The sequence below is a fragment of the Chaetodon trifascialis genome, chromosome 21 (assembly GCF_039877785.1).
Source record: "Chaetodon trifascialis isolate fChaTrf1 chromosome 21, fChaTrf1.hap1, whole genome shotgun sequence".
Classification (NCBI taxonomy): Eukaryota; Metazoa; Chordata; class Actinopteri; order Chaetodontiformes; family Chaetodontidae; genus Chaetodon; species Chaetodon trifascialis.
Window position 1 is genome coordinate 4,342,465 of NC_092076.1, and position 17,639 is coordinate 4,360,103.

Below are 17,639 nucleotides of genomic sequence, written 5' to 3' on the forward strand. Positions count from 1 at the left end.
TGACGGACAAGGCCGCAGCTCACGTCCACGTGTCTGAGCGGGACGGGGTCATTCATGGACAGCGCTCGGGTGTCTTTTCGGGGGTTGTGGTGCTTCAGTGTAACTACAGTGAAAATGAATCTTTGAGGTGGTTTCAGCTTCTGGTTTGATGCTGCTGCCCTCTGGTTAACAAAGAGCTCTGAACAGACAATCAGTGGCATGAAATCTTTATTAAAATCTGTGGTTGAGACAGTGAACAGTGCTGATGTGTCTGTACTGAGTACTGCAAAATGTCACTCAGGCTGGTTTGATGGTAGTTTTTTTGCCCACAGTGCTGCTGGTATTTTATACTATTGGTATCATTTTAATTCACAAAAGATGTTTCATTATGAGGAACGTGTGAGTCCAGTCATCTTTCCCATCATTTGTACCTTAATTATCTTCATCCTGAAGGATTTAGTTAATCTGCCTTATCTCAAGTGATGTGATGCAGAAACGGTAACTGCTAAAGAAAAGGTAACTGCTCTCAGTAGAAAAATAGCGTCATGTTTGCAGATGTGAAGCCTTATTTCAGGAGAAGGTCCAGCACAGACCAGGTTCTGTTTGTGATGGTCTGCTGAAGCCCATAATCCTTCTCTAATCAGACATATTCACTGCAGTGACATCAGTATCATCAGCATGGTGCCGCTGAAGCAGCTTCTCTAAACAAAGATGCTTCTAAGCGCTGCATCACTCTTCTTCTAAACTCGGTGCTGCTGCCAGGCATGAGGTCTGGTCCAGGTCCCCCTCAGTGTCCCCCCGGGCACCTGGCTGCTGGACTTCAGTGGGAACAAGCTGGCTCCAACAGCAGCATCCAAATTGCAGCCACAGGTACCAAAAAACCCCAAATTAAAAAAAAGTATTTCATGGTATTGATTATAGTCTGTTACTTAAATACAAGTAATGCAAAAATACAACAACTACAGTTTTAATGTTGTTATGTAATGCAGCTTGTAAAGATGCAACTAATTTATGCTTCTAATAATAGTTTTTATACACACATGCACCATATTTTACATGTAAGTTATAATTAAGTTGATATTTGTATTTAAAGTTTAATGTACAAAGTAAGTAATTATGTGAAATAAGGATGAAAATATTGATCATTTTTTCTATTCTGCAAACTTTTAGTCTATAAAATGTCAGAAAAATGCCTGCATGTCCTCTCAGGGCCCAAATTTGTCAATTTGCTTCGATATAAAAACTAATGGAGGAAGTACTGTGGTCAGTTACTGAAGTAAAAGTACTGATACGCCACTGTGAAAATACTCCGTTACAAGTAAAAGTCCTCCATTGAAAGTAAAAAGTACAAGTCACTCAAAAGTAGAATAAAGTGCGGTAGTTGAGTAAATGTACTCAGTTACAGAGAAGCAGCGAGTGTTCGGCGTTTTTTCTTGGTGAGTGAAAGAGGATTGATAAGTGATCAGAGCTTTTTTATGGACTGATTGATGAGCTGTTTCAGCTCTATAATACATGTAATGGAGTAAAAGGTGTAATATTCTCCTCGTGCATGTAACAGTTACTCTCCAGCTGACGTCTGCTGTCTGTCCGCTTCCTCTCGCTCTCTGTCGGCGCTGCTGGACGAACTGGACCTGAGCTGAGCTGGATCCTGCGGGGCTTCTCTCAGAGTCTGTCCGGCCTCCAGGAGCTCCGCCTGGGCCACAGCCTGCTGCAGCACCTGGACTCCTGGGGCAACTGGACCTCAGCTACAGCCGCTTCCGGACGCTGGATGTGGGGCTTTCGGCGGCCTGTTGAGCAGGCAGCAGAGACTGAATGTGCGGCTCCTCTGCGGAGCCTAACGCCGCTCGGTCTGCGGGGACACCGGTACAGCAGCTGCCTGAAGCTCCAGACCACCACCACCCACCTCCAGATGTCCTGCAACCCCCGGACCTGCACCGTCTTCGGTAAGATCCAGCGTGCTCACCATCCGCGTGTGAACGATAGCGTCCATGCGCGTCATCACCGTCACCGCGACGCTCGCTGTGATTGGCGCGCTGGTCAACGCGGAGCACAACCGGAAGAACGAGCAAAAGGTCAGTGATGAAGAGCCGGAGAGGCCAGAAACACAAATCCAGTCCTGTTGGAAGAACCACTCAGAACTTTTAAATCAAGTAAAAGTACTAGTACCACAGTATAGAAATACTCTGCTGCAAGTAAAAGTCCTGCAATCAAAATTTCAATTGAGTAAAAGAACATAAATATCAAAATATACTTTAAGTACCAAAAGTAAACGTATGCAGAGTCACGACCCATTTCCGATTTCATTATATTATTGGATTATTGATCATTACTGATGTTACTGTGTCTCTTTAATGTTGCAGCAGGTAAATATGGAGCTAATTTATTAATAATCTGAATCTGCAAACTAGAAATGAAAGCTTTGAAATAAATGTAGTGGATAAAAAGTACAATATTTACCTCTGAAATGTGGAAAAGTACAAACTATAAGTAGCAGAAAAATGGAAATACTCAGAGTACAAGTAGCTTAAAATTGTACTTAAGTACAGTAACTGAGTAAATATACATGCTTCCTTTCCACCACTGATTATTGATTATTAATTCTGAAAATGGACATTTTGCTGAACCTTTAATTTAATGTAATTTCACTGCTCTAAAAAGAAAAACTGACCAGTCAGACAGGCTGAAAGAAGTTCATTGAGAAAAAACATCTTTATTTAACATCCACACTGAAACAGTGGAAAAGCCAAAGAGAAACACCTGCAAAAATAAGACAATTCTGACTCGTCAGTATTATAAAATAACCTCAAAGGTGAATGAAGTGTCTCCTTTAGAGGCAAATCTACTCAGATAATCCAGTCTAACGCTGCATTCCTGTGATAAACTCGCCCTTAATGAAGGTTACAACGCTCAGTTTTTGTTCCAGAGGTGTCGATTCGACGTTACCATCATTTTGGAGGCTGCAGTTTGTGGTGTTGTACAATCGCTTTGTTTCATGCTGAAGTGTCTCTAATATTTTGTCCACCTCGTTTATATGAACGAGGCTTATATATGAACGAGTTTAACATCACCAGACTACATCCTGCAGGACTGTGCTCGTTTTAGAGAGGTGTACCTAATAAACTGGCGACTCAGTGTTTAATCACAGATCTGATTTATGAATCCCGTTTAATTAAATTACATTCAGCCGTTCATCCTGTGCAACACTGTTCATCTCATGGAAACACAAAGCATCAGAGAGATCAAAGTAATCAGTTATTACAGTATAATTACAGTTCAGTGAGCCAAATCCATTTTAATGACCAAAATACTCAAACATGGATCATATCCTTCAACTAAATGAAGTCATTTCATATAAAATGTGATCAGTATTTACACAGGAGATACAAAAGCTCATTATTCAACTCAACGAAATTCACATGAACGCAAGTCAAAAGCAACAAAAGTCTTTATTAAAAAAGGCCAGAACGGTAACGCTCCCAGAGTTCAGCAGACGTTCAAGTTTAAGTTTCCCTTTACTGTAAAACATCATCGAGCCAGCAGACACCTCTGGAGTGAAAGGCGTTTCCCTGTCCATGCACAGTGCTAACACTCAGTGTCGTGTTTCAGAGCGTTACAGAGACAAAAGTAAAAACGAATCTGAATAAATTATTAAATCAGAAAAAAAAAAATCAAGCTCCTCTTTCTCTTTCTCTCGTAAAGCAAAGTTACCAGCTGGAAGACAGTCGACGCTGCTCACATCAACAATCAACAGTCTGAGCGTGGAGTGTTTGAACCCTGAGAGGTCGCTGAGTGGCGGCGGGCCGTGACATAAAGATCCTGCACAGACGCCTCGGTCTGCAGAGCCCGGGGGCTCAGCCGTCGGTGGCCAGGATCAGCACGGCGCCGAAGATGCCCACGTTGTGTCCAATCAGCTTCATCTGGTTCCAGAACTCCACCTTGCGCGTGTGGTGCCAGTAGCCCAGGTTGCCGTCGATGAGCAGGATGACCAGCGGCAGGACGGTGGCCAGGATCTGCGCGGCCAGACGGATGTAACAGCCGGAGAGGAAGGCCAGCGCCAGCACCCCGAACAGCACCTCCAGCAGCATCAGGGTGATCTCTCCGCCCACGATGTGGTTCAGGTAGGCCTGTCGGTCCTCTTTGCTGTGCTGGAGGGAGTACACCTAGTGGAGGGAGAGAGGTACTGCACTTTTTAAAACGACTTTCACACTCTGTTGTGAAGAAACTCTTAAAGGTGGGATTCATTTCACACATGCACATATAAAGTTTTACTCGTAGAAATAAGAATTATTTGGTTTGCACGTATTGATTTCTGGTTTCTAGAAGAAGAAGAGGAACCGTGAATCCAAACTAACAAGACTTTAACAAGTAAATTTCAGGACATGAGAAATGAGCTTCAGTTTCTCAGAGCCTGAGGGACATCTTTAAATATTAGACATTCAGTTTACAATGATGTGAAACAGAAAAAGCAGCATGTGACACTTTGGATAAGAGCCTCAGTCAGTAAAGAAATGTATTCTGTGACCCTGCCTGCTGTGAAGTGTCACATTTGATCACTGAGCTCATCCACATGCAAATCATCCTTACAACTGACACAGGTCTTACCATGCAGATGAGGTAGACTCCCAGGAAAACCTGCCCAGTGGACTGCAGGGATCTGCTGCGGGCCTTCTGTCTGTACACCTCCCCCGCCCCGCTGGCCAGCACCAGGAAGCCTCCGATAATGGCCAGCGCTCTGGAGTACATTCGTACCTGCAGGACAGCAAAGTTCAGGCTGTGTGACGATGTCGACCTCCGATGAAACAATCGACTTTCAGGCTTCTAGTGGTGGCCCAGATCCATTTTTATCCTTGTGTGTGACACAGATCTGTTTTTAATAACTGAACACTGATCTGGGCCACTTTCACATGTGCTTCTGGATCTGGCATACATCCAACTGTTGAGGCAGTTTGACCTCTGATAGACATCAGCAGGCGGACTGTAAGACTGCATCAGAAATATGACGACGTCGTAAACAGAAATGTTATTTAAAAGCAGGTCAACTTGAATTACAACGAAAAAACATTACCCATGTGGTGATGATGTTGACAGTTTATGTCAAATGGCCTAAAATACACGTATATTTGTCATTTGCTGAAACATTAAGAAGAATATTCCCTTCATTTTATCAGTTAATCCTCAGGCTGCCCGCTCTAAAACCCTGATACTGCTTTAAACTCGTCTGACGAGGTAAAGCCGACCTCAAAAATCCTGACAACAGCGATGCTGATGGAACAGGAAGTCGCAGTGAATCTGCTGATGATGACTAATGCGGCTTTGTTACCGTAAACAACAGAAGGTGACTCACCTTAAGCCAGTCTCCATAGTACACCTGTTCTCCAATATACGACGCGTAAGTGCTGACGGCCAGCTGAACGGCGGCGGCCATCGCAAACCACCTCCTCTTCACCCCAAACGACATGAAGCTGGCGCAGAGCACGGCGGCCCCCATGTCCACGTACAGGTACGGTACATGGATGTCCGGCTTCCTGCAGGTGACAACGAATCAAAAGGGCTTCAAATCATACTGCTAAACTTAACTGTTAATCTCATACTTCATTGCATGTGTATTTATATATAACTGCACTGCAGAGAGACATGGGCATTGAAACCAACAAATCCAATTTCAACTTCAGTAAAAAGATCAAGTAAATGTGTGTTTATTTCCCTCCACATCAGTCAACACTAATGATGCCTCCTGAAACAGCTGGACAGCAGTCAAAACTCTAAAGGAGGCTACTGTGTGTAATGGTGTAGAGAGGAAAACCACAAGCAACCACTGACATTCATGAAGCTTCAAGTAAAACGACCTAATTATTAATCAAGGGTCATTCAAACAGGCCTAGTGAGAGTCTGTCAGCACATTAACTAAAATATCTTGCTTTAAAGGAGACTGAGAAGAAAAAATAACCAGCTGAGGAGAGGCAGGCATGACAGAGGCTGAAACTTACACATTTCCCTTCAGGTTGCTCTAATTACACGATAATTCAGAGGGGTGTGGTTGTCTAAGCAAGACCAACCCACCGCACACTGAAACAATACACGCCCAGTGTACATACGAGGTTAAAACCACCATTACTACCACAAATAATTACTGCCTACCCCCTGTCAGACCGAAGATTACAGAGCAGGCTAAATATGAGCCGTCGTTTCATCTTAAACAACTCCATATGGCTACCAGTTAGCTTGAGGCTGTGTCGACTTTCTGAAACGCAGCCCGTTAGCTAGCTTGGCATGTTTTCACTTCAACAGAAGAACACACGAAAGAGTCAGCTAACACGCATATTGTTCAGTATTAAAGGCAACATCCGCCCAACTAACCTCCATAATGCTCTGATAATTATCTTGATAATGAAGACTGTATTTGTAAACGTTAAACGCTGACTTAGATAGCCGTTAGCTAATGTTAGCTACTTCACAGCGCCTCCTTAGCTCAAGCTTTTTACCTTTTGGAGTCCGCTCGTTCCGCAAACAGCATCAACATGCTGAAGCAGTTCCAAAATCCGAACCGGGTTAGAATAAAGGCTCCAAACTGACTGAGAAATCTTAACGTCTGTTTCCTACTGGGAGCTGCCATTGTCGCTGCACGACTACACTCGAACGACAGCGCAGATATTCGAGTGACTTCCTGCAAAAATACAGACACCTGTCGAAATAAAAGCAAGCATCTTATTTCTGTAGAGGAGGATTATGACATTCAAACAGTGATGCTCTTATTTTGAAAAATATTTCAGGTTTAGCAAAGAAACGCCCTCCTATTGGTCGATAGAAGGAAATGGGCGGGGCAGACTCGTTCATGGCAGTAGGGGAAAGGATAAAAAGTTCGAGGTCGCCACCTAGAGGAGGATACCGATCATTACAAAAACTTTAAGTTCAAAAGAAGGAAAAAGTATACGTGGCTGCGTGACCTTATTTTTTTCTAACGCGTAATTAACAGTTAATAGTTTAGCCTATAAGAAAATGCCCATAACAAGGGCGTTAGACATTGTTTTAAACAGGAAAAAAATAATCGAACATAATAGTATAAGATTAAGACAAAAGTTATTACATTCATAAGCATGCAGAGCAACAACAAAAAGAGAAGCCATTTCTAATGCTAGTAAAAAGAACTGAAGACTGTAAAGCCCTCAGGTCACTGAAACCCAGAAAATCCTCAAAACAATATCAAGGACACCGCAGTGTCCTCTCCCTGGAGCCCAAGGAGAAATCTTCACTTTCTTTGTTTTGTCTGACCAACAGCCCCAAACCAAAAAGATATCCAATATACAATAATAATAACACTGAAATTACTAAAATCCAATGTTTTAGGGGCTGGAGAGAGAGAAAGTTTGTCAATAGTCATTTGTCAAAACTGCTGTGGATTAATTTTCTGTTTATCGCCTAATTGATTAATCATTTCAGTGCAGAAGTTAAGTCCTCAAAAACTCTTAACAAAACATCCTGTCTGCTCAGAGAAAGTGATTCAAAGCGTGAAAGTGAGGCAGATGGGTGGGGAGGGGAGTTTTTCATCAGCGACACACCGGGCCTTCATAACGACAGGAGCGACTCCACACTGGTGTTCATGCACAGTGACGTGTCTCGGGTTAATCTTGAGTGGATGAGACTAACCCACATCCTGAAAATGGCTTAGTGTGAGTCCCGCTGAAGGTTTAGTTAAGGATCAGTAGTCTCTCATGTCTCAGATGAAATGTCAGCTGGAGGTTATTAGTCCAGAGTAGTGGGACAGAACCTTTAACTGAACGTGAATGTACATGCTTCACATTGGCCCATTCTCAGCCCATTTTCAGCCCAACAATTAACTCCAACTGCTTCTCCTGTGCAGCCTCACAGGGAGCCAGATGCTGGAGCCTATCCCATTACACTGGGTGAGAGGTGGGGAGCACTAAGGACAACCAATCACACATCCATTTACATCTATGGGCACCTTAGAATTTCCAGTTCACCCACCCTGGAAGTCCTTGGACTATGGCGGAAAATCCACACAGATACATGGCGAACAATCAACCTCAAATTCAAAAAAAGTTTAAAAACAGGAGAAACAAAAGACTGGCAAAGATGTGGAACGCTCCAAAAACACCTGTTTGGAACATTCCACAGGTAAAGAGGTTGATTGGTAACAGGTGATAGCTGATGATTGGGTATGAAAGGGGCATGCTGGAAAGGCTCAGTCGTTCACAAACGAGGACAGAGTGAGGTTCACCGCTTTGTGAACACATGATTGCATAGAGGATATTACTACATGAGCTCAGGAACACGACTGCTGTCAGTAAACACAAAGTCAAAACATATCTAGAATCAGAACCGTAGAAACGCCACACAAAAGAGCCAAAAAAGGCCTGTGGATTTACACTCAGGACCTTCTTTTTGTGAGGCGACAGTGTTTATCACCAAACTGCCGACAAGAAAAGTCCCCCGAGCTCCATGTTCAAAGAATACATTTATAATGCAATATCACTAAATGAGCACATATGTACCTATGCATTGATACAACAGGAACAAAGCGGTGCCTGTTAAGACACTTTGAGCAAAAATTAACCAATTTAGTCCCAAAAGCAGCAGTCTCACTGTTGCTTCTTGGGTGGATGTAGCCCTCTACGTGTCCACACTTTTAATGAAGTGATGCTGCAAGACTTAGAGCAACTGATTGGATGGACTGCAAGATTAAAGTATATAATCAAATCAGTGGTGAAGACTCGGCCTCTTTACTCTTCCTGCACTTATATTGTGTAAACACATTGACCACACGTGTGGCTGACATACTGAAGCCCATCACATCTTATACTGTTTGCATTTTGGTGTATTTGCAGTTTACAGGCAGCATCAGATGACATGATGTTCACATGTCGATCGTTTCTATTTCAGTGTCTCACTTTCTCAGTCATGCCGTCTGCAGATCAGATCTGTAAGGATCTGTGTTCTCTTCCCTTCCTCCTTCCTGTTCAGGGGTCAGGACTCCTGATTGTTTAATCTCATCACGGGGGATTGGTGACATCAGGTCCAATCCTGTGCCGACCTCTCCCAAAAGCCAGCAGCAGGGATCAGCTGGGATGAAGAGCAGTGGGCCAGCACTGATCAGTCAGTGTGAGGAAGCGACCGGACAAGAGGAAGGAATACAGTCAATGAGCTCTTAGGAGCCGACACTTTTTCTCTGTTTGTTGGGGATCCCGCCATTCAACAGGTAAAGACTGATGACTGAGCCTTATGAGTCTGTGCTGGATTTACATTCGTTTAGTCCAGTGAGGGTTTTTGAAACTGGATGATTTGAAGACAAGTTGTAATATGAGACAAATCTCAAGAGAGCGCAGGTTACAGCACTTTGACTTTGAAGGAATCGCTTTTAGACGTTGGTTGTGACATTTCATCATCTTGATGTTGGTTTCCTCTTACAGCCAGGATGGCTCGGGATATGTCAGATAAGGAAATCCTGAAAATGGAGCTGGAACAGTTGAAGAAGGAAGTTAGCACACCGAGGACACCTGTAAGTGAATTACCTCTAAAACAGAAAGTCCTGTTTTCTTGCCATCAGTTGTGAACAATCTAAAATTATTAATTTTAGCCTGTGTCATAGCAAGCAAGTCTAAACTGTCTGTTTTACATCTGTTTTCCTCTTTCCTCTGAACAGGTGGGTGCAAACTGTGCAGAGACCATCGCTTTTGTTGAGGGACTGTTACCAAATGACCCGCTGATTAAGGGCGTTCCTGATGACAAGAACCCCTACAAGGGAGACAAGGGAGGCTGTATAATAACATAGCACAGCGACATCCAGGGAAAAGTGTTTTTTATGAGAGCCAGTTACGTTGCTGTGATGTTCCTGTAGAACTCTTGTGGATAAAATGTACAGTAGGGAGAAAAAAAAACTAAGATCTGTAAAGGTATTCTAACCAGGAGAGACCCTTTTCCATCACTGGATTACTGTGTTACCTGTTGATATTAAAATGTTTCTTTATCAATTTGTAATTAAATTAAAATAGCTGTACGAAGCTTTGACCTGACCTGGCTGCTCTCATTATTGGTCCTCATTAGCATATCTCACTGTTGTTGCACTCCTATTGCACTTTCATCTCATTGTATCATGCTGGTTAATATTCAGTAGGGCTGACTATGAATTGTTTTGTATCTCTGACTCTACTCAGCATAATTCAACATGACACTCGTGCTGCTGCACAAAGCAGGGCAAAGTCACAGGGGGCGTGCAGCTACTACTTAGTCTAATTCTTAATAGGATTTCATTGCTGCAGCGCAGTCGGTCGCACAGGCCTGTTGACACAAAGCTGCTTCCTGTGTCAAAGTCTTTAAGCTTATTCCAGTGGCTTCCATTTCGAGCTCTCCATCCAATTAGTGTCATTTCAATGCGGGCAACAACAAATACAAATCATTTGGCCAACATTTGCAAACGCGGCGATCAGTATGAATACAGCTTTTTGAAGCGTGGCTTTAGTTTCAAAGATTGTAAAAATGGCAGAACATATCAGCACCTTCTTCACACAAATCAACCTGTTTCCTGAACTATTTATGGTCACTTGTCATTTAGAGGAACTTGGTGATTTCTCAGTATTTGATGCCAAGTTCGAAATGTTTTCTTGGCTGAACACAGAGGCCAAACCAACTCCCTGCTTCAGCTAAAGGGGAAAGGATGCTGTCACACCGGAGCTGGTGAGTGACAGATTACATGTCAGCCCTGAAGGTCATAAATCTGATTGTAAATATGTAATTAAAAAAATATTTGAACCATTTTTTATGCTTCTGAGATTCTGGAGATGAGCAAAATCGCTTTCTTAAAGGGAAACTTCATTGGTTTTAGCTCGTACAAACCCTTTTGTGGCTCCAGAGGGAGCTGCGCGAAATCTGGTAAATCGCCATAAGTGATGTCACTTGAGTCAAATCTGGGTGTTGAATTACAAAGACTGAAAGACTGGTCTTATCAGACCTCTGTAAGCCCTCCTCGTCTCTGCTTGAGGCTACACTGGCTGCTACTAGCATTAACGCACCTGAATGTCTGACTGAGCCGTTGGTGGCCAAGTTGCATTGTGGGTAATTGCGGCCCCAGGTTTTGAGAAGAGGAATGTGTGGAATAAAAAAGACGCAATTTCTGCTGCATCGATTCTGACCCCCTTTAGTTTGTGAGTTGGATAATGTTATGCAAAGAGGAAACTTATAGCTTCAAATAAGACCATTTTGGTTCGATCTTATCATTCAAGAAATTGAAAACCAATAAATCTCTTGACCTGTCAAACACAGGCGTAACCAATAAAATCACAAATGGCTGCATTCAGTTCAGGTGTGCCAGGACCTTGACAAGGAGCTCAATCTTAAGTTTCCGTTTCCATTTTATTGGAGCCAACATAACTTGTTGTTGTTCATGCTATCTCTTGCTTTAGATTACATCCGTGGCTCAAAGTCAGCTGAACTGGTATACAGCTTGAGCACAAAGTCCATGCATAAACTGCAGGAAATGACACAGATCATGTAACATGGATTTACTGTTACATGTCTGTTCACTATCATCCCTCAGGAATAAAATATTGTGGATATCGCAGGGCAGCTACTTGCAGTGCTATAACAGCAATTTGTACAATGAAGTGATTTCTCAAGGACAACAACTGTTCTTATCGGACTTGAAATGCTGAAACTCACTAATTTCACTCAGCTGCACTGTTGTAAAGCTATACGGGACAGCGCATGTGTAAAGTCTAGGCTGACTTGTCCATAGTGTATTCTTTATCTTAATTGTCTTATCAGATAAGAGCGACTGTGCACATAAATCTAATCTAAGTAAGTTTCCTACAAATTTGTCATAAATTGCTGCCTTAAATGTTGTAACTGTTAATTTCAGATATCTGAGCAGGCAGTAGAAATGTTTATTTACATTAAAAGCACTGACTTTCAAATATTACACAGATTCCTTGCACGATTTATGTTTGTCGAAGAGCGCATCTCTTAGAGGAATTCCTTTAAGGGCGAATGAAATAAAGCAAAATGAATGCAGGGATAAAAAAAGACTAATGTGCTGCTTTTGTCTGTGCACCTAACGAGTGCTGAGCAGCTGTGTGTCATTGAGACACCGTTAATGTGATCTGTACATTGCAAGAAAAATGGGTCTTTTATCACTCTATCTTTACTGCTGTCGTAACATGAACAGTGTTAGCTGGCCCTCTGCTCCAGACCTTTGGCACTCGACACGATAAAAAGGAGCAGCGTTCAGAATAAAACCGCCACTGCAGCTGTGAACGCACTGCACTGCTGCAGAACAACACTGAGCACAGACACAGAAACAGCGACTGTTTCCACCATGTGGCTCCTGATTTTCTTAGTCTGGTTGGTTGTATGGGCCGCTGGCACTTACTGGTACCTGTTTGGGAAACCGAGCCCTTTCTCCCTGGAGTCGGTGAGACCACCTGGACCTCGAGAGTTTGATCAGAAGAAGCGGGACAAAGTCATCAAGCAAGGTAAAGTTACCGCAGTTGAAAATGCTTGGAAGCGTATTTTCTACCAGTTGAACCTGATGAGCTCTCTGCTTTTAACAATATATTAAATAATTACAGTATTTAATTAATATATTAGTCTGAATGCTGCAAAGCTGTAACTGTAGTTCTTACAACTGCTGAGGTTTATTAATATATCAGTATGACTTTATTGTCCACTTAAATGTAAATTTCAGTTTTCTATATTTTTACAGCAAAAATGGACCACTCTAGCCAGCAAAGCACCAATTCTCCCCCCAAAAATCAAAAATCAGAAACAAAAAATTAGAAGAATTTAACTGATTTTCTTTTTTAATAAAAAAATAATTGTGAGATCGCAATGGACTCATTATGCAACAATTAAAATACAGTATGCATTTTGTGTTGCAGTAAATAGGCAAGATTTCCAAAAAACAATCATCTGATGACAGATCTTTTTCAATGCAAACATTTTAATCTGTCCTATAACTGATGCATTCAATTAAGGTGGAAAGCCGAACGCAGAACAGACTTAAGTCAAAACCTCTGCTGAGAAAAGGGTCCACTGGAAACTACATATGCTCATTTTTGCTTATGCTTTATTCTATTTTGCGAATATGTTCAGGAAATTAGCAGCTGTTGTTTTTGCACATCCATCTTTGTATAAATTAAACAAACATGATATCACATTAGCTAATTAGCCAGCTCTAATATGACCATGACTATGACCATGAAAATAAACAAACTATTATCCTTGATCTAGCACTCAATGCGGCCTTTAATGACACTAACGATAAATGATAATCTAGTGATAGAGAGAATAGTTCAATGTATATAATAGTTGACTATAAAATATATCATTGAACGGGATGGACTGTAAATACAACTAATGTTGTAACTGTACAACATCTACTTCTCACATCTGCTGAGGTGTGCTGATACAGTTATCTAAATGACCTTTTAGTTTAGTTTGCTGTGTCATAAGTCAAGTTTATGTTTGGCCTAAATTAGGAGAAGTACTGTCACGGCTTTTCATCTGTGTGCTTAATCTTAATTAGATGTATTTATGACAGGAGAGTGTGCAATACAACCTTCAAACTATTAAGCAACCCAATTATGCAACGCGTTTTGATGCCTCAGTTTCAGCACTTACTCGAGATAACGTTTACAATGCATCTTTACTAAATCTGTCCGAACTAGAAAGATAAATTTTACCACGTTAACGTCAGCTCTGTGTGTTTCTGTCCAGGTTTCAACCTTGACAAAGTGCCCAAGAACCTGGATGTCATCGTCATTGGGAGCGGTATTGGTGGGCTGACAGCTGGTGCCACACTGGCCAAAGCAGGGAAGAAAGTCCTGGTTCTGGAGCAACATGACCAGGCAGGAGGCTGCTGCCACACTTACATAGAGAAGGGCTTTGAGTTTGATGTTGGTAAGACTACTTGTAATTTGATGCATTATTAGCAAAAAAGCTGCTACTTGATTATCTGACTGCATGTTTCAGCAGAAACACTTCAAAGACACGTGTTTGTAAGACTTGCATGAAATCATGTCAAGTATTAATTTCTATGCAATGTGACCTCAAAAGGAACAACAACGTGCATGGGTATTTCAAACTGAGGTCATGAAGATGATTCATCTCTCTGGTGTGATGTTTGAGAATGCATCAAAATCAAGAATGCATGAAAAACCGACAGTAGACCCATGTTAATGTTCCCGGTCCATCTCCTCCAGGGCTTCACTACATTGGTCAGGTCCATGAGAACAGTCTGTTGCGCATTGCCTTCGACCAGATCACTGAGGGCCAGCTGGAGTTCCAACAGCTAAATCAACATTTTGACACCATCCAGATTGGCCTGGGCGACGAGAAACGAGAGTACACCATGTTCTCCGGCAAGACTGAGATGCAAGCCCACCTGATGAAGCAATTCCCTGATGACACAGAGGCCATCAAGGCATTTTTCAAAATCATGAAGGTACCAGTAACTGATGGACATATTTCAGAGAGTCATCTAAAACGTCACGACAAAACTATGAGTTCTGACTATCCTGAACATCTCCTGTCCAACAGGTCTCAGCTAAGAAGACCCACTACCTGGCAACCCTGAAACTGATCCCACAGTGGGTGTCTTTGTTCCTGCTGAAGTCAGGCATCGGAAACCTCCTCTCCTCGGTCTTCCGTCTCTCTGGAACATGTGCAACAGACTTGGTGAACACCCTGACAAGCAACAAGGACCTTCATCTCATCTTTTCTTATCTTTTCTACGGTGGGTCCTCAAAAATCTCACTAGAGTAGAAAACCAACCTCCAGTCTAGAAGTGAGACAGGGGCACAAATTGTTGCAGCAAAGAGCCAAAAAACGCGAAACCTGAAACAGTTGCCGGTTCCTGAACAAGACAAAAGAATAATTACGCCTATGTTCTGTGCATATTCAGGCGTGCCTCCAAAGGAATCCAGTGCTCTGATCAATGCCCTCCTGATTCATCACTACAAACGAGGTGCCTACTACCCTAAAGGTGGTGCCAGTGAGATCGCCTTCCACATCATCCGCACCATTCAGAAATATGGAGGAAACTGCCTGGTCAGAGCCCCCGTCTCCCAGATCCTGGTTGATGAGAAGGGAGCGGCTTGCGGTAAGAAAAGATTTCGGCTCCTTTTTCACCTGTTAAAGGTGTCACAGGTAACTGACTGAAGACGTCCTTTCTGTGCCATGTGACAGGTGTCAAAGTGAGGAAAGGTCAGGAGGAGGTGGAGGTTCATGCACCAGTGGTTGTGTCCAATTGTGGCATCTTCACCACCTTCCAGAAACTTCTACCCCCTGAGATTAAAGTCTGGCCAGGTGATCAACAGATCATTTTTCCCGAAATACATGAATTCTGAATGATGTCAAATTTTAGCCTCAAAACAGAGAGGGAGCTTCAAGCTGAGGATAAACTTTCCCATATTATAGATATTCAGGAGCGACTGAACATGATGAGACATGGCAGAGGATCGTTCTTGGTCTTCTCTGGCTTTGATGGAACTGAAGAGGAGCTGGGCCTCGAGTCCACCAACTTCTGGCTGTTCAAAAACAATGATATGGACAAGTCGTAAGTATGCAGAGCCCTCATCATACATGCCACTACACGCAGAGGTAGCATGCAGTTACCACAAGGGGGTCCTATTGTATAAGAAGTAGGAATGTGTTAAATTCACAGAGACAAAACTAACTTCTCAGGGTAGGCCTGCTCCCAGGAACATTAACATTTATCATTTTTCTTGTGGGTCAGCTTTTATTTCTCCCAAAAGGAAAAAAAATGTGTAGCTAAACATGTAGCATTTATTTACCCTTTACAAAAAGGTTATTCAACTAACAAGTTAGGTAAGTTAGACTTCCCTTGTTTGTCCTCTAGATGGAGTACAGGATCAGCTATATGCATCAACGGCTCTAAGTGAGGGATGACAATCTAAATCTTACAGTTTCATAAGTTTTTCTTTTTTTTTTTAGGATGGATGACTTCTTTGCATTGAGTAAAGAGGAAGCACCGGATAATATTCCCATGATGTTCATCACAATGCCATCTTCCAAAGACCCAGAAGCCAAAATAAGACACCCTGGTACTACTTTTCTACTGTTGCCAGTAACACTGTTGAAAAGAATAGAGACTTCTTCTAGAACAGAAGTCCATACAGATCAGGTGTGATGTCTGATGTGTTTCACACTCACAGGAAAATCTTGCATGACAATACTGACGATGGTGAACTATGAGTGGTTTGAGGAATGGAAGGACACTACAGTGCGCAAAAGGGGTGATGAATACTACAAGTACAAAATGAGATTTGCTAAGAACCTCTTTGACTGGGCTTGTACTCTGTTCCCTAAAATCAAAGACAAGGTAGGAGCCATCATTGTGCACGTACATTAAAGTAACAGTACGGTTTACCATAGACTGCACTGTAATGTTTGTATGACCTGTTTTTCAGTTGGTTTTCCAGGATGTGGCGACCCCACTGACCAACATGCACTACCTGGGTGCCCAGCGTGGAGCCATGTACTCTGCTGAGCACAACCTGGAGCGTTTCCAGGCTGAGACTGTGGCAAGGAACAGGTGCAACACCCCCGTCAAAAACCTCTACATCTCAGGTATGAAACAAACTTTGTTAAAGCGTTTACTGTTTCTCTGGAAGCACCGTCAGTTCTTGGTGTGTTGTGATTGAGTGTTTTCACAGCACAGAAATGTCTCAACAAGCCCTAAGATTGATTCATTTGATGCGGAGGGGCTGACGACACTTTGAAATATGAGAGTTTCTGGCCCTAACCCTAACCCATACCAAAGCAGCCAGTTTTTTTTTCCCAGTGGTACTGTTTAAACATTTAAAAATAATTGTGAGAAAGTCTTAACGCTAAGGGAATTAAAGTGCTTGAAGGAAAACATCCTCTGCAGGGAAACATGAGGATAATTTGAATCCAGACTCCAGGTAGTCTTGTCTCATCCAGCAGGTTGTACAATGTGTTTGTGTCTGTCTGTTCCAGGCCAAGACGTGTTCAGCTGTGGGATAGCGGGCGCTCTGCATGGTGGACTCCTCTGCGCCTCTGCGGTGTTGGATCACATTGTCTACATTGACTTGCTCCTCCTCAAGAAGAAGCTGAAGAGGAGGAAAGCCAGAGAGATGGCCGAGCTGGCTAAGAAGAAGCTGCAGTGAGGGCGCTCTCTACTTCCCCTGCAGGACAATGGAGACACTGCACAGACCTGCTGAAAGGGACCCTTGATTGTTGTGGGAAGCTTAAGGAACACACCACCACCAAGTCTCATCTATTCTGGATACTAATATGATGAAGTATACACATACTAACTACAATACTCCACTTCTATGACAGTAAAAAGGAATGGATGTTATGTCCTGTTTGTGCTAAAGCTGTGCTAAAGCTAAGACTTAACATGGCGCCACTAACTCATTCAAGCAGGAGGCCAGAAAATAAGACTGCAACAGGATTTTCATGAAATTTAGGATGAAGGAGCGACTCATTTACCATGTTGTACTAACAGTAGTATAAACAGTGTACAAGGGGTTGGGAAAGGTTTTGATGGTTGGTGCTGGTTTGCCTGAGAAGGTAACCACAGGTGTTTAAATGTTCATAACGTGCCATATCTTGACTTAAATAAGCTATACCTAAATGATTTTATTTGCTATTTAATACCCCAC

The 17,639-nt window shown here is 42.6% G+C and overlaps 3 protein-coding genes across 3 annotated transcripts; 2 read left to right on the top strand and 1 right to left on the bottom strand.

The window, feature by feature from the left end:
* Window positions 1–2,654: 2,654 nt before the first annotated feature.
* On the bottom strand, window positions 2,655–6,653 carry tmem101 (transmembrane protein 101). The gene is made up of 4 exons (XM_070990529.1): window positions 6,462–6,653; window positions 5,324–5,504; window positions 4,582–4,728; window positions 2,655–4,139 (listed from the first exon to the last, which is right to left on the bottom strand). Exons 1-4 carry the CDS (start codon window positions 6,590–6,592, stop codon window positions 3,831–3,833), a joined length of 768 nt encoding a protein of 255 aa, XP_070846630.1. The 5' UTR covers window positions 6,593–6,653; the 3' UTR covers window positions 2,655–3,830.
* A 2,406-nt stretch (window positions 6,654–9,059) lies between these two features.
* gngt2b (guanine nucleotide binding protein (G protein), gamma transducing activity polypeptide 2b) lies at window positions 9,060–10,007 on the top strand. The gene is made up of 3 exons (XM_070990825.1): window positions 9,060–9,193; window positions 9,405–9,493; window positions 9,638–10,007. The coding sequence occupies exons 2-3, from the start codon at window positions 9,410–9,412 to the stop codon at window positions 9,764–9,766; spliced, it is 213 nt and encodes a 70-aa protein (XP_070846926.1). The 5' UTR covers window positions 9,060–9,193; window positions 9,405–9,409; the 3' UTR covers window positions 9,767–10,007.
* A 2,297-nt stretch (window positions 10,008–12,304) lies between these two features.
* LOC139349942 (inactive all-trans-retinol 13,14-reductase) lies at window positions 12,305–17,138 on the top strand. Its single transcript, XM_070991013.1, has 11 exons — window positions 12,305–12,461; window positions 13,705–13,887; window positions 14,190–14,431; window positions 14,527–14,722; window positions 14,891–15,088; window positions 15,175–15,294; window positions 15,406–15,544; window positions 15,943–16,052; window positions 16,164–16,330; window positions 16,419–16,578; window positions 16,969–17,138. Exons 1-11 carry the CDS (start codon window positions 12,305–12,307, stop codon window positions 17,136–17,138), a joined length of 1,842 nt encoding a protein of 613 aa, XP_070847114.1.
* The last annotated feature ends 501 nt before the right edge of the window (window positions 17,139–17,639 follow it).

Bases quoted from the DNA above. Each gene is read 5' to 3' on its own strand.
- tmem101 (XM_070990529.1), bottom strand. From the start codon at position 6,592: ATGGCAGCTCCCAGTAGGAAACAGACGTTAAGATTTCTCAGTCAGTTT. The intron at 4,729-5,323 runs GTGAGTCACCTT...GCTGTCCTGCAG, and splicing joins ACTATGGAGACTGGCTTAAG to GTACGAATGTACTCCAGAGC. The intron at 4,140-4,581 runs GTAAGACCTGTG...TCCCTCCACTAG, and splicing joins GAGTCTACCTCATCTGCATG to GTGTACTCCCTCCAGCACAG.
- gngt2b (XM_070990825.1), top strand. From the start codon at position 9,410: ATGGCTCGGGATATGTCAGATAAGGAAATCCTGAAAATGGAGCTGGAA. The intron at 9,494-9,637 runs GTAAGTGAATTA...TCCTCTGAACAG, and splicing joins TTAGCACACCGAGGACACCT to GTGGGTGCAAACTGTGCAGA.
- LOC139349942 (XM_070991013.1), top strand. From the start codon at position 12,305: ATGTGGCTCCTGATTTTCTTAGTCTGGTTGGTTGTATGGGCCGCTGGC. The intron at 14,432-14,526 runs GTACCAGTAACT...CCTGTCCAACAG, and splicing joins CATTTTTCAAAATCATGAAG to GTCTCAGCTAAGAAGACCCA. The intron at 14,723-14,890 runs GTGGGTCCTCAA...GTGCATATTCAG, and splicing joins CTTTTCTTATCTTTTCTACG to GCGTGCCTCCAAAGGAATCC.